Raw genomic sequence first — 14,775 nt, 5'->3', positions numbered from 1 at the left:
GTCCAGAGTAGTCCTTTTGGTATTTTGGTTTTCCATGGTATGGATTGCTTTTTTTGTTGTTGTTGATATTGTATTGGAAAATATAGATAAAGTAAAGGAGTTTTGATCAGAGAATTTATATAATAAAGAAACAAATGAGACCTTTGTTAATTTATAAAACCAATACTACTACTGAAGAGAAACAAAAAGAATTTAATGATGATATGCTGATAATAAGATTACCAATACTTAATTGACACTGTCTGCCCCTGAACAGGCTAACAAATTAACAGAGGGAGCCGTCCAGTATTCCCAGTAAACAATCCAACATTCCCTGCCAGGAGGCCTCCGTTCAGCCCATGCTGAACTACAGATTACTTGCAAAAGTTGTTGCTCAAAGCTGATAAGTCTTCCGCAATGTTTATTTGATGTTTTCTCTCTGAAAAACAAAGAAATATGTAAGAGGTTTGTTTCATGTAAAAAGGCGTGACTTGGTAAAAAAAAAATGTTATAAAGTAGAAATAAGGGGGAAATTAGTGTAATAAATAGAGATAAGGTACTGAAATTGAGAAAGTTTGATGATATACTGACTCAGAATCTGATCTCATTTGCACACTTTAAAGTGATTGTATAAATGTTCTATCCTGGTATTTAAGCCAGCCACCATTGGTGAAATATTAAAGATTTCTTAAATATGTCAGACCAGAACATATGCAATAATTTGTAGTTGCATTAAATTATTCTGCATGTGCAAACTCGCGCTTTGATATCCGTTTGTCTATGTGCATACTTGCAGCTACAGGCGGTGATGGGTGGCTTGGATTCAAGATGCTTAAAGAGATATATGATAAAGGAGAGAAGAGAAGCATAAAGATAAGAATTGAAGTAGAGGAGCGTGTAGCTGGCGGGTTAGTCAGCAGGACCTCACCCGGCTGCTGGACAGGTGATGGATTCCTCCAGTGCTGCGGTCACATAAATATATTCAACCAGAACTGCTCCGTCAGCAGGAGCACCAAGCCTCCATCCTCTTGGAAAAAAGCAGCAGAAGTTATCCTGAAGAGGGACTCACATGCTTCAAAGTAATTTAAGAGAAAATTACCTAAAGGAAAAGATGGTTCCTTATCTGAAGTTCTGGTGAGAAATTACATATATTCCTCATTAATATTGCAACCTGAGAGACTTCAAAGATACTACATATTTTGTCCGTTTCATCTTTCATTTTGTCACATCTAAGATATTTGGCATTTGTAACAGAAAAACTAGGATTCCTGTTTCCTTCCTAATCAATTCTGAAAACAAATAACTGCTTACAGACAAGTTAAAGCTTTAAATTACAACTATTATGCATAACATAATTGCTATTACAGTGGTTTTATATTTTGAATGTGAAGAAGACACATCAGTAATCAGATTGTCACACTTAAAAAAGACATTGCCTAATTAGTTGCTCCCTAATTGGTTCTTTCCACTGTTAGAATTAAAAGCCCTTTATGTGTTTCAGTCCCTCCTACTATACAGAAGGAGGAACACTGTGTTTTGCATCAAAGTGTGAAAGACTTTTCCCCAAAAAGCCTCCCCTTTCCCAGCTAGCTACAGCAGACCAAGCTTAGCCTGCAGCTATGAACACCTGCCCTGAGAGAGATCAACTGTTGCCGGCCTTCTCTAATAGTCTTTTAGTTTCTTACAACTTGACTTTGTTGGCTACTAAGCTGCGGAAAGGAAGCATATTTCATTAGTCTAGTCAAAACCTTTCCATTTATTTGGTAGGAGCATTTTTTTCTGTAGTTGTTGTGGTAGTTGATAGTTTTCGTTGTATTTCTGATCCCTCTTCTTTGAAAACAAAATTCAGCTTATTGGAATTTCTTGGTTTTCAGAGACAGATTATGCTTTTTAATAACCATCCATCCATCCATCCATCCATCCATCCATCCATCCATCCATCCATCCATCCATCCATCCATCCATCCATCCATCCATCCATCCATCCATCTGTCCAGGGCACACCCCGGACAGATGGATGGATGGAGGCCAGTCCATCACAGTATGCTTCTGAGAAATATACTTTTTGAGTTTATTTTTTTGTCAGCCCTTGGATTATAGTTCTGTATAAAAACCCAGTAGTGTCCACATCTCAATGATCATGCTTTGAGAAATGCAAACAACCTTGAGCTGAACTTTATGCAATTCTTCAATGTTATTAGAAGCAAAACAATCATCATGATGTTTTCACCACAATGATTGACAGTATATCTATGTAAAATGATGTTATATTCGGTACATATCCAGCTGTAAATTTAGTTTATAACACTAGTTATCTATATATTATATTCATAGGACAAATCTATTAGTAAAATTCTGTCTATAATGGTATTCATCTCTATATCTATTCAGTAGAAACCCATGTCCTGTTTTTATGGAACCATTATTTATCCTGCACTTCTGGTTAGACCTAAACTGCATTTCATTGCCTTGTACCTGTACCTGTGTAATGACAATAAAGTTGAATCTAATCTAATCTAGTCTTAAGTTTGTAGGCCTAACTTTAATCTCCCCCAAATATATTTTTATCATGAAGCCAAGCTACTTAGTCTTTGTCTCCTAAGAAGATAAAACCTTTTCTCAACAAGACATATGACTTATTGTTGAGTGCGACTGCAAAATACAGAAAAGCAAGAGGGTGATAATTTTAAGAATGTAAATTTTTGCTCGCTTAATTGATGTTAAACATGTTCCATTGTGAATAGAGACACTAATTTTCCAGCAGTTTCTATCTCACAGTAGCTTGAGCGTCTGAGACTTCAGGATATAACTTCCTTAGAGATGAAAAAGAAGTGAAAAAAACAAAAGAAAACAATTTAGTTGTTGTAGTGACAGCTTTTATTTTGGCTTAAAAAATAACTGTTCAAGACTTGAAATATGTTGTTTACCTGCAAGCACAGTTGAAGGGGAGATGTTCCTCACCACTTCAGTGGACTGGCCTCTACCCACCTGATTAGGTAAGTAAACATCAGTCGGGATTTCTCATTGATTGTTGGCTAAACCTAAACCTAAACATCATTTACTAAACCTCTCCTATAAATTTCATAAAAGTAATGGTAAAATATGCATTATCATACTTAAACTGCTTTAGATATGCACTAAAATGCGCCTAAATTTAATGGGTATTTTGCGCATTAATCAGCTGTTTATTACGCTCTTGGACATGATCTCCCCCCCGCTCTGGAGCAGCAGGACGCTGCCTGACAGACTCTATGAGAACCCCTGTTGAGGTTTGAGCCTCAGTCTATTGAAGTGAGCATCAAGAAAGTAGAGCCCTGATTGGATAACACGCCAAAATACGTCACTTCCAGTGAGGCTCAACCTCGAGGGTCTGTGGAGCAGGGGCAGATCGTAAAGCTGACTGCTTGATGCTGATTGGGAAACATACGTAAGGATTTCTGACAGACAGCAGTGACCAGACAGCAAGAGGGTTTTCCTCCAGGATTTTTCATGAGTGTAGCGAGGAGAAATTTAGTTATTCTTACCTCAATTGTGGACGTATCTCCCCTTAATACACAAACTGTTAGATTGACCCAGTGACACATTGCTCTGATTAACATGGAGACTTCATCCTTACCTCCAAAAGTTGTTTGCCGCTGCTGCTGGGGTGGAACTGTAAGTTCACCTGTCTGCAAAGACAGCGTTGATTAGTCCGGAGGTGTTCTCATAGCACTTTTCTCACATATATAAGCAAGTAAAGTTAAAATAAGGCTTATCTCCCTAATTTCAGTGTTATTTTGACAAACTTAAGCGTAACAAGCGGTTGTGCAGAAAAGCGCTGGACAAAACCCAGGGGAGGGAGCCCAGATGTCGGTCAAAGAGCTCATAGAATATAAGCCTAAATATACGTGTAACAACAAAGATTTGAGTGTAGCAGGGACACATTTCAGCAGCCAGCTACACTGAAAAATTGCTGTGCTGGCAAGATCCCTGATGTCTAGAAACTATGTATAAAGTGTCTGGTTAAGAAAAAGTAATGTTAACATTGTCCAGAGTAATATCTTTTGTAGAAGGGCCTCTACAAACTATCTGGCAATCAGAATATTGTAAAGTGAAAATATTTTGAAAAGAAAGGTTCTGAAAGATCTTTTTTTTTATATATATAAAATCTTCATTTAACATTGTTTGATTCAATATCTGGTAAAACAGAATGTTACATAGGTGATTTATTCTCATAAGGAATATAAATGCAGGACTATTTGAGAAAAAAAACCAACAGAATCAAGCTCTATACAACAGGCCTGATTTTGGATGTTCTCTATCATCCTCTCACTTTTTTAGTTCTTTTTAAAAGATATACAGTAACAAAGTGTACAGTCCGGTATGCCCACATCTGGCTCTATGAACTGAACACACTTGACTTTTTTTTTTTTTTTTTTTGTATTAAGAAGAACATCCTATAGCAAAAAGGGGAAAAAAAACTCAATTATCTCTGCACATCAGTGTCTGGTGTGCATCTTTGTTAGTGTGACTAGGTGAACTGTAGCTCTAGTGTTCAGCAATTTTAACATAATCACAGTTTTTTCAACCTGTGATCTTGCAATGTACACATATTTTTTTTGGCACAGGGTGTGTCTAACTGCGGTTCTATGTTTCAGGTATTGTTTGAGTTCCTTGTACTTCTTCCATAAGATTATTGCTCAAACCAATAAACAGCGTCAAACAAATCCTTGTCATGCTGCCATAAAGAAGCTACCTATCCTGAACCCAAAGCAGAGGTTAGTTTGACTGGTCACATTAAAAGAAATTTAGGAACCTTCAGTGGCACTTAATGAAGGATTTAACTGAAAACCATATATATATATATATATATATATATATATATATATATATATATATATATATATATATATATATATATATATATATATATATATAGGACTGGATAAAGGACCGATTGTTTGTGTGTAAGAGAATATTGAAAATAAATGAAAACATGTCCAATTTTTTATGTAAAGAAGCAATCAAATAATTCACTAAAAGCTCACACAACATTATTTGTGAAAATGATGAGGATGTGTTTTTTTTTTGTCCCTGAACTGTATAATTACTGTATTAAAACAAGTGATAAATTCACTTCAGATGTTTGTGTTGGGGTATGCTGTGACATGTTTGCAAAGCTTTGTTACGTTTGTTCTGGATGCCACGCAGTGATTTCACTTTTCTTTGACCACGTCACTGAACAAAAATGTTTTTTTTCCATTTAACTTTATTAAACTAGAGACAGTACAACTGGATGGAATTATTAGGAAGTCATTACTTATTATATGAGAGTCATCAAAATGTGAATACTTGTGCAGTGCAAGAGAGCAAAGTCCAAATTGGATTATTAGCCGATATTCAAGAGGGAAAAATAATTAAAGTAATTTGATTATGTATTTATGCAACTCTGAATGAGAATGCCAGTTTCTCAGAGGGTTTGAATGAAAAGATGTGGAATAACAATAAGGAAATGACAAGCAGCTGTGTCATTACCTCTCTATCATCGACGTCACGAAGATATAGCCTGCTGTCAAGTTGGTCTTTTTTTCAATCAAATCAACAAAAAGTTCAATGAAACATTTCATAAAAAGTACAACCTTACTTATTATTCAGGTTTCCAAATACCATTGGATAAACAGTAATTTCAAAAACAGTTTATGAAAATAAACATTTTGTTTATGTTGTATTTTTGTTTGAACAAAAAACGACATATCTTATTAAACTCCAGTGTTTTTGTGTACCAAATTGCTCAATTCCAGTTTTAGATGAAGGACCAAATATATATTTTTTTATTAAAATAGTTTCCTATCAGACACAAACATCTTGATTTTTTTTTTCTTTTGTTTTGATCAAATCTTGTTAGGGAACATGTTTGAAGAATTGCTTGACACTGAATGTTCTTAATGGTTAGTGAAATTAAGTTGTGTTTGGTGTGATCAATCTCAAGCATGATCCCTGGCTCACATGTGCATCTGCAGCAGTTTTATTTTTGATAAAAGCAAATATATTCTCTCTGTAATGCTTTCAGGTTGAGTGCAATTGCTGTGGCATTGTTTTGAGTCATCGTTTTATGAGATTTTCGTACTCTTTCATGCACAGTTGTCCTGTACTTGTGCCAATTTTAGTAACTCAAACATAAGTACATCACCTTTATTCTACACATAGACTGGCTCAAATAGTTTGAAAACAACAAAATAAAAATACAAAATAAGATGAAAAACAAAGAACTTAATATTGTTGAGATGGGACATATAGCGGATATTTTAAGGAAAATTTAATAGTCATATTGTACGGAAGAGGATTAGGGCTGCTGAAAAAAATAAAAAAAATGTAACTTATTTTTAAATATTATTCCAGTTTAATATGGGGAAAAAAGTCAGAATTCTGACTTTAATCTCAGAATTCTGAATTTTTTCTCAAAATTGTGACTTTAATCTCAGAATACGGACTTTAATCTCAGAATTCTGACCTTAATCTCAGAATTCAGGTTTTAATCTCAGAATTCGGACTTAAATCTCAGAATTCCGTCTTTTTTCTCAGAATTCGGACTTTTTTCTCAGAATTCGGACTTTTTTTCCTCCGAATACTGACTTTAATCTCAGAATTCTGACTTTAAACTCAGAATTCTGACTTTTTCTCAGAATTCTGACTTTAATCTCAGAATTCTGACTTTAATCTCAGAATTCTGTTTTTTTTCCTCAGAATTGTTACTTTAATCTCAGAATTCTGACTTTTTCTCAGAATTCTGACTGAATTATGACAGCTAACAAAGATGTTTGCATCGAGCCATAGCCATGTCTGTTTCAGAGACTAGCCCTCTTGTTTTTATCACCATCTGCTCCTCCATTAATGAAATAGCATCACCAGGGGCCCCTCTGACACATAAAAAGTTGCCTAATTTAGTTATATTCCACCATTGTGTTACTGGCCCTCCCAAACAATTCACATCTTTGTCAGTGAAGCTGAATGCTCTCACATCTCTTTCTTCATGGTGCCATCTACATTAAGATCCACATTTCTGAGATTAAAGTCAGAATTATTACTTTTTTTCTCATATTATACTGAAATAAAATTTAAAAATCAGTTAACTTTTTTGTTTTTTAAGTGGCCCTAATCCTCTTCCGTAATATTGGCCTCTTATTTTGTTCTTTCTTCTTTTCCTTTTCACTCAATCGCGTTTCGTAATTTTTGGTCCTTCGAAGGATTCTTACGTCATGTGACTGTCAGCTGACTGTACCCGGAAACGTTTCGTGAAACTGACAACAATATAAAAAGGTTTTCAGCCAGAACATTTGTTTACACTAAACTAGGAATTATAATCGATGGAGTCGACGCTTGAACAGCATCTTGATGATACGTGAGTTGAAGCCGACTGGTTACTTTATCTTTTTGTATTCTGTGGCTATAAACAGCTTATTTTAATCTGTTTGTTTGTTTTTGTTTTTAGCATGAAGAATCCAGCAGTGGTCGGAGTCCTCTGCACTGATCAACAGGGACACAGTCTGGGATGTAAGATTCTAGGTTTTATATATCTGAAGATTCTCAGTCATCTTGGTCAAGCATGAAAAGTTCACTTTAGACAACTGAACATGACGTTTTCTAGAGCTCTCATCCAAGAGGCTTCATCAGTTCTAACAAGTGGAGACTGAGATTATTCAAGGTTTTATTTAATGATATTTGAGGATAACACGTTAAACGCTAGAAATCAAAGTTGTACGCTTCTAAATTTGTAGTTATAGTTACCATCATGTGTAAATCAAGTTATTGACAATTAATTAAATAGTGGACATTAACATTGGTATCCATGACGACCTTTAGAGGGAAGCTCTCATGGGAAGTAATGTTCTGCTTGGTACTGCTGGCATCACATAGTCAGATTGGATGGGCAGTAACTGATCTACATTAAGGTTATTCTGACAGCTGAAGTCTCTATGATCTGAATCTTTCCAAGTTGTAGAACTGCCTTCATGTGGAGCATGAACCTCCTCCCAAACCTTAAGTCCCTGGCAACCACATCTGGAATTTTATATGACTTGCATTTGAATGAAAGCCTTCCAACTGCATGATGCTGTCACTTCCGTGCCCCATTGTCAGAATAATGTGTTTAAGGGGAGTTTTAATGTTCGCTTTAAGAGATGAGATGTTTTGTTTTGGTCTGATTTGCCTGGTTTTCCCTTCATGTTTTGTGGAAAAATCCAAACGATTATTTTTTAATTTTCCTATGATTGACTGATTAGCACTCTGTTAGATGTTTTAATCTTTGCATGTTTTTTTGCTAATTCAACCCTTTTAAAAATACATATCTGCACAGGTGTATCCCTAAATGGCAGTGGCCTCTAAGTTCAAAATACATTCTGGTGTGCTGCAGGAATAACAATAATTATTTGAGGAACACATATTTTAAATATGTAGCTCTTAAATTGTCCAAATATATATATTTGGGGTGAGTTTGACAAATTACTACCGTCAATGCACTAACAATTCAGTTCAATTCAGTATATTTATATAAGACCAATTCAGAACACATGCCATCACATGACATTTTACAGGGAAAATACAGTCAAATTAGTTAAAATGTTCTATCAAGGCAAACCAGCTGATTGCACCGAGTCACTGGCTTGCAAGACATGCTGCTCACACCAAGCATTATAATGTACTTAACTGCATCAAACTGAAGAGTAGGTTGTCTTTGAATCAATCTATATTAGGGCTGTACAATACATAGGGATCGATCACAGTACTGAGGTGTTTAATATTACATTTTCAAAAGATATCATAATACAATAATACAAATGTTAGGAACCTGTATTTTACATCTAAATGTCACATTTAAGCAAACTTGTCAGTATCACAGCAGCAGGTTCTCACTTTAGATGGTCAAATTGTTGAACTAAAAAATGTATCATCTGTCTGCTTTATGCTAAACATCAAATTAGACTATAAAAGGTTTCAGTATGTTTAGAGATTGAAGTTGTGACGACCCACTTATACAGTGTAACTCTACAGCAGTTCTGATCAATAAAGACAGAAGTAATACAAGCATTTTTACAAGACAGTTTCTTTGCAAGCAGTTACAGCTGAAAATCTCCATCTGATTCACCTGGCTCGTCTCTCACCCTGCAGATGTGGTTGACTCTTACCATTTGAGATCTTCTGTTTAATGGGCCGTAGCTTTTAGAGACATGAGTAGTGAAAAATTACACCAAACTTAGACTGCAGGGAAGAAAAAGGTGTACCTTTGCCATTATTAACAGTGTGGTATGTTTATATGTTGGCTCGACTGAGAACTTGATTTCTGTTATTGGGTTTTTTTTTAAAGTGGCTCTTTGAACTGATTCCTTATCATGGTTTTGGCCCCAGCAATCTCTGATTAAATCAGGTAAACCTTTTGTAAAGTGAACACTGAAGGCAGTAAGATGTGACATGTGATCTTATAACATCACAAATGAGTCAATCAGGATGATAAGAAGTTGATTAGAGCACAGATGGAGAAGTTAAAAAGTAAATTCAGGTGTAATCCCTCCAACAGTGACACCATAACGAGCTGTTCATCAGTCACATGACGGAAGACACAATCAGCTTTTCCCATATTGGTAGCATAAAGTCGTGTGATACGGATTCATGTGATTCATCCTCCTACTAAAAGTGATCATCTCCCTTTTAGCCAGTAACTAATTTAAAAGCTCCTGATTTTGCAACATAATTGGTAAAGAGAATTTTAGACAAGCAGAAAAGAGTGCATGTTTCCTCACAGCTCTGTAAGGGATGATAACATGAAGACTCTGCATCTACCTTTTCTCTCATTTTGTTTCCTTTGTAGAAGAGAATATAAATGAATAGAATTCAAGTTTAATGTCATTAGACTGTCACATGTACAGAGCAACGAAAGGAACTCTCTGCATTTAACCCATCCCCTTGGGAGGAATGGGCTGTCATTGTGCGGCGCCTGGGGAGCAGTTTTGGGTTAAGGGTCTTGCTCAGGGAGCTGGTGTGGCAGTCTGTGGGAGTTTGGCTTAAACTCAGAACCTCTGGGATCCAAGCACAATGCCCTAACCACTAGACTGCCACTTCCCTGCTGCCCTTCTTCACGGAGTTATGACCCCCCCTCCTGATGGAGATTGCACTCACTTTAAAGCTTGTTTATTACACAGAAAATGGTATTAGACTAAACAGTGAGATATGCTCAGAAGCTTCCTGCATTCCTTTATTCTCTGTGTTTTGTTTTGGTTTGCAGGTCGTGGCTCATTGACTGACGAACACGGTGGCGTCGTGTCTGTTTTGGCCAAACAAGCTGCAGCTCTCCCCAAAGACCCAACAGACTCCCCTACTGTCTGCCTGGAGTCTGACTCAGGGTGAGCACTGACACACTTTCTGCTGGACTTGTATTTCCTCTTTATCTTTTATTTATAATCTGTCTTGCGTAAGTCTGTGGTAGTTTTGATTAATGCTTGGAAGGATCTCCCTATATTTAACACACAGTGCAATAACCCTGTATAGTCCTACATTTAAAAAAGCTGTCATATGTGGACACACTATATATACTGTATATATATCCCATGCCAATTTTAGGGGCTCTGCTGCCACCTTCTGGTTAATGTAAAACATCAGTTTATGCTGCCAGATTAAAAATTGTAACTTTCCAAAATAATTTCAGTCGTAAAACATTAGAGTCGCTTTCATTATGTTAATATGTTCTTTAATTTAACATAGTGTAAATGTATATCATAGGTCTAAAATGCAAAATGTCAACAAAAACAAACAAAAAACAATAAGACTTTCATTGGTGAGGTTTCGCTTCTAATATCGTGAGAGTTTATACATTTTTAGGTTTTTGGGTGAGTTTTATGCCAAAATATTTAGCTTTAACATGAAATCTAAATTATCGAGGAAATTTTTTGTCAGTTTAGTTGTTAAGAAAGAAAAAAAATGATTTGTATAGTTAGAGTTAAAAGTCAAACTATTTTGTTTGGTGATATTTGTTGTGCAGCTAGTTTTTGTTGCATTAGCATTTCTACATAAAGAAACAATTTTTCCAAATTATGGCCAGTAGTTGTATAGCGTTTAACAAGTCCTTTGTCTCTAAGTGCTCTACAATCAGTCACTCATTCAGACAATATTTCACACACTGAGCTGCATTGAAGCTACAGATGCTCGCGGGCACTCTGGCAGAAGCTAGGATGCTGTACACAGATAGACCAGATCCTCTGACTATCATCAGTTGGAAATACGAGTGAAGTGTCTGGACCTGCCCAGGACAATGATGGTGCAGTTCTACTCCCCCATCATTGAGTCCATCCTCACTTCCTTCATCACCATCTGGTACGCTGGTGCCACCGCTAAGAACAAGAGCAGACTGCAGCGTGTCTTCCGGTCTGCAGAGAAGGTGATTGGCTGCAACCTCCCATCTCTCCAGGAGCTGCACGCCTCCAGGACTCTGAGGTGTGCAGGGAAGATTGTGGCTGATCCCTCGTACCCCAGTCACAGATAATTTCAGTCACTTCCCTCTGGCAGGAGGCTGCGGTCCATCAGGACCAGAACCTCCCGTCACAAAAACAGTTTTTTCCCATCTGCTACCGGCCTTATCAACAAGGCCAAGAGCCGCCCGTGACACTGGACAATGTTTCTCTCCCCCATTCAGGATTTCTGCCATACATTAACGCACAGTCTACAGATTGTATATAGCTTCTGTGTCTATATATATATATATATATATATATATATATATATATATATATATATATATATATATATATATATATATATATTTATATATATTCTATCTTATTTTGTTTTTTGTCTGCACTAACAACACCAAGTCAAATTCCTTGTAAGTGCAAACCTACTTGGCAATAAACTTGATTCTGATTCTGATTCTAATGCAGGGATTACCAAACGTTTTGCGCTGTGACCCTGGAAACAATGCTCATATAAAGTAAAAAAATTATATTCACTGTGTTTTTTAAATTACATTTAGGTAATTTGATTTATTATTTTAAATCTTGTTCTTTTATTTAATGGGGCATTTACTTATTTAATTTTGCATTTAACATTGTGTGGCCTATTTAACATTTGAATCATGTTTTAGATAAATAAATACAGGCTACGTCTACTTATTAAATAATATATTTATGTATCATGTTGAATATGGGGAAGTGAGTGAGCTGAGTAAAGTATATCTACCTGTTCACCAAATCAGCATTAGTGCTGCTCAGTATACTGCAAATTCATTATTTTCACCTCATCCCTGTATACAATATGCATATGGTGATGCATCTGGACTGGAATAAGTGTTGGCTAATAATCTAAGCCCCATGCATTTAAGATAAGATAAGATAAGATAAGATAATCCTTTATTTGTCCCACAGTGGGGAAATTGCAGCATTGCATCGCAGTACAGTAGGAAAAAAGAAGAATACAAAGTATAAAAAATATTTAAAAATATATAAAAAAAATATATACATTAAGTATATACAGACAAGGGAACACTGGTATAAGGTGACAACAGTAGTAAATTTAGGCCCTTTATGCTCGTAATCCACGAGGTGAAACTCGTCTAACCCAACATGAAGGTTGAAATGGGATTAAGACTTTAAGTCATATATATATATATATATATATATATATATATATATATATATATATATATATATATATATATATATATATATATATATATATATCATGTATGTGTCTGTGGTGGTTTTATGCCAACATAACAAATTTTGCACTGAAAACAAAGAAATTCATGCTTCTTTTGCATCTACCTAAGCATGTTTAGTTAAAAAGTTTAAAAGAACTGTTTCATGTCCTATTCTGATAACATGAACCAGTGGTGTTAAAGTAACTAGATATGCTAAAGTAGATTCAAAAGATGCATAGATATTTCTTCATTCCAGTAATAAGTCAAATTGTTTCCCTGGGCTGATTACTTGTTATCTGGGTCCATCTGACCAAAGAGCAGGCAGACATTAACACTTTTGAATGATTCTAGTTATGACATTCACTAATATTATTGCAAATTGTACTTTCCTCCCAGTGATGAGCAGTCCTAATCAGCATGTGTTTCTGTCACTGGTTGTTTTAATGCATCATTTCTCTGTTTCATGGTTTTCTAGGAACATCTTGGTGAGAAGCCACGGGAGCATAACCATAGCAGTCCACAAGATCGCCTCCTGAAGACTTCATGACTCTTCAGCATTTATATTGTAATAAAACAAACACATGAACAGAGACTAAATATAGGCAATCCAAACAAATCCGAGAAACAGGAAACTTTTACTTCTGCAATGTTTTTTTATGTGTATATTTAGTCCTAGACATCTTTGCAGGTTGTCAGTGCTTTTGTACCAGTTGCATATTGCAGAGCAGCTTGTTTGTCATATGCAGCCTTCTGTGGCCCGTCTGCTTTTGTCTTTTGTTTGACAAGATTTTTCTTTAATCTGAAGCATTGTATAACAACCCTAAATAAACTTTAACTTTACCCTGAGCTGCCATCCTGCGTGCTAAGTGTTCATTATTTTCTCTTTTGATAGTTATATGGCTAACCGATTAATTTTTCCTTGGCAGCAAAAGTGCTCACCCCTTAGATGCAAAACCAGTTTGAAAGATGGTAATCATGAACTTGTTGCCCTTAAAACATTGTTTAAATTGCTCACTGCAAAATGAGCAAACAGCAGAATCAAAAGAATGAATGAACTGTCCATACAGATATTTTGCAACCTGCAGTGTTTTTTGTTGTTTTTTTTTGCACAAGGTATTCACATTTTATGACATCAGAACAACATGCAAGAGTGTTTTTTGGGGGGTTTAAAAAGAAAGGGAAACACAACATGATAGAATGAAAAATGGAATATGATTTACAAATGAAACTGGCAAAAAAAAAGTGAGCATTTGCAATTCTGATTAAAAAAAGGACTTGTTTTGGATCAATCCTTTTCAAATAGCACTCTACCAGTTTTGCACATTGACACATTGAATGTTCTGCACATTTTCGTTTGTCAAACAGCTCAATCAGTCTTTTCTTCTTTTTTTTCCACTGGTAATTTCCTAACTTGAATATATTTTGATGCCTTGAAGGTAAACCACCACCTAAGTCTCAATTCTTCAAGCCTCACCCAGTAGGAGCAAAGCTTTCCCACAGTTATAGGGCTGGAACCAACATATTCCACTCTAGGAATGTTGTGTTTAAACCAATACTGTACAAAAAAAAAGGATATTTCTTACAGTTTAGATCAGAAGCCTTTTTTTTGTCTGTGCATATGCTCCGTACAGACCTTACATTTCTGAGCATTTAATTTATTTATTTTTACCATTTACAGCACATTTATGATGCACAATAATGTTTGATATATTTGATCTACTGAGAGTATCTGTTTTTAGACTAAATGCTAAGTGAAAAAAACTAGTTATGACATTAATTAGTTAATAAAATGACTGATATCTTCAGTCCTAAACTTTATCCCTGACCTGTATGATGTATGGCATGGTTGAGGCTTTTACCAAACTGCTGGGTGCATTATGAGATAAAAATACTGTGTTGGCTTTTTTCTCTCCTTCAAATTGGACATTTCTACAGGGCAAGGCAAGGCAAATTTATTTGTATAGCACAATTCAGTACAAAGACAATGCAAAGTGCTTTACATTATTAAAATATAGGAAAATAAAACACAATCAGAGCAAGTAGAAGAAAAAATAAATAATAAAAAAGATGCAGAAACAAGAAAGAACTTTAAAAGCAATTGGAATAAAGAAAATTAAAAAGAAGAAAAAATGAAC

At 35.5% G+C, this 14,775-nt stretch overlaps 1 protein-coding gene across 1 annotated transcript; it reads left to right on the top strand.

The window, feature by feature from the left end:
* Positions 1–7,197: 7,197 nt before the first annotated feature.
* Positions 7,198–13,493, top strand: lamtor5 (late endosomal/lysosomal adaptor, MAPK and MTOR activator 5). The gene is made up of 4 exons (XM_038282993.1): positions 7,198–7,357; positions 7,448–7,509; positions 10,235–10,352; positions 13,116–13,493. The coding sequence occupies exons 1-4, from the start codon at positions 7,323–7,325 to the stop codon at positions 13,174–13,176; spliced, it is 276 nt and encodes a 91-aa protein (XP_038138921.1). The 5' UTR covers positions 7,198–7,322; the 3' UTR covers positions 13,177–13,493.
* The last annotated feature ends 1,282 nt before the right edge of the window (positions 13,494–14,775 follow it).

This window comes from Cyprinodon tularosa, unplaced genomic scaffold, assembly GCF_016077235.1.
Source record: "Cyprinodon tularosa strain WSP-4 unplaced genomic scaffold, ASM1607723v1 ctg19, whole genome shotgun sequence".
In the NCBI taxonomy this organism is placed as follows: domain Eukaryota; kingdom Metazoa; phylum Chordata; class Actinopteri; order Cyprinodontiformes; family Cyprinodontidae; genus Cyprinodon; species Cyprinodon tularosa.
Note: the sequence above shows the minus strand (reverse complement) of the source record. Positions and strands in the feature narration are given on the sequence as shown.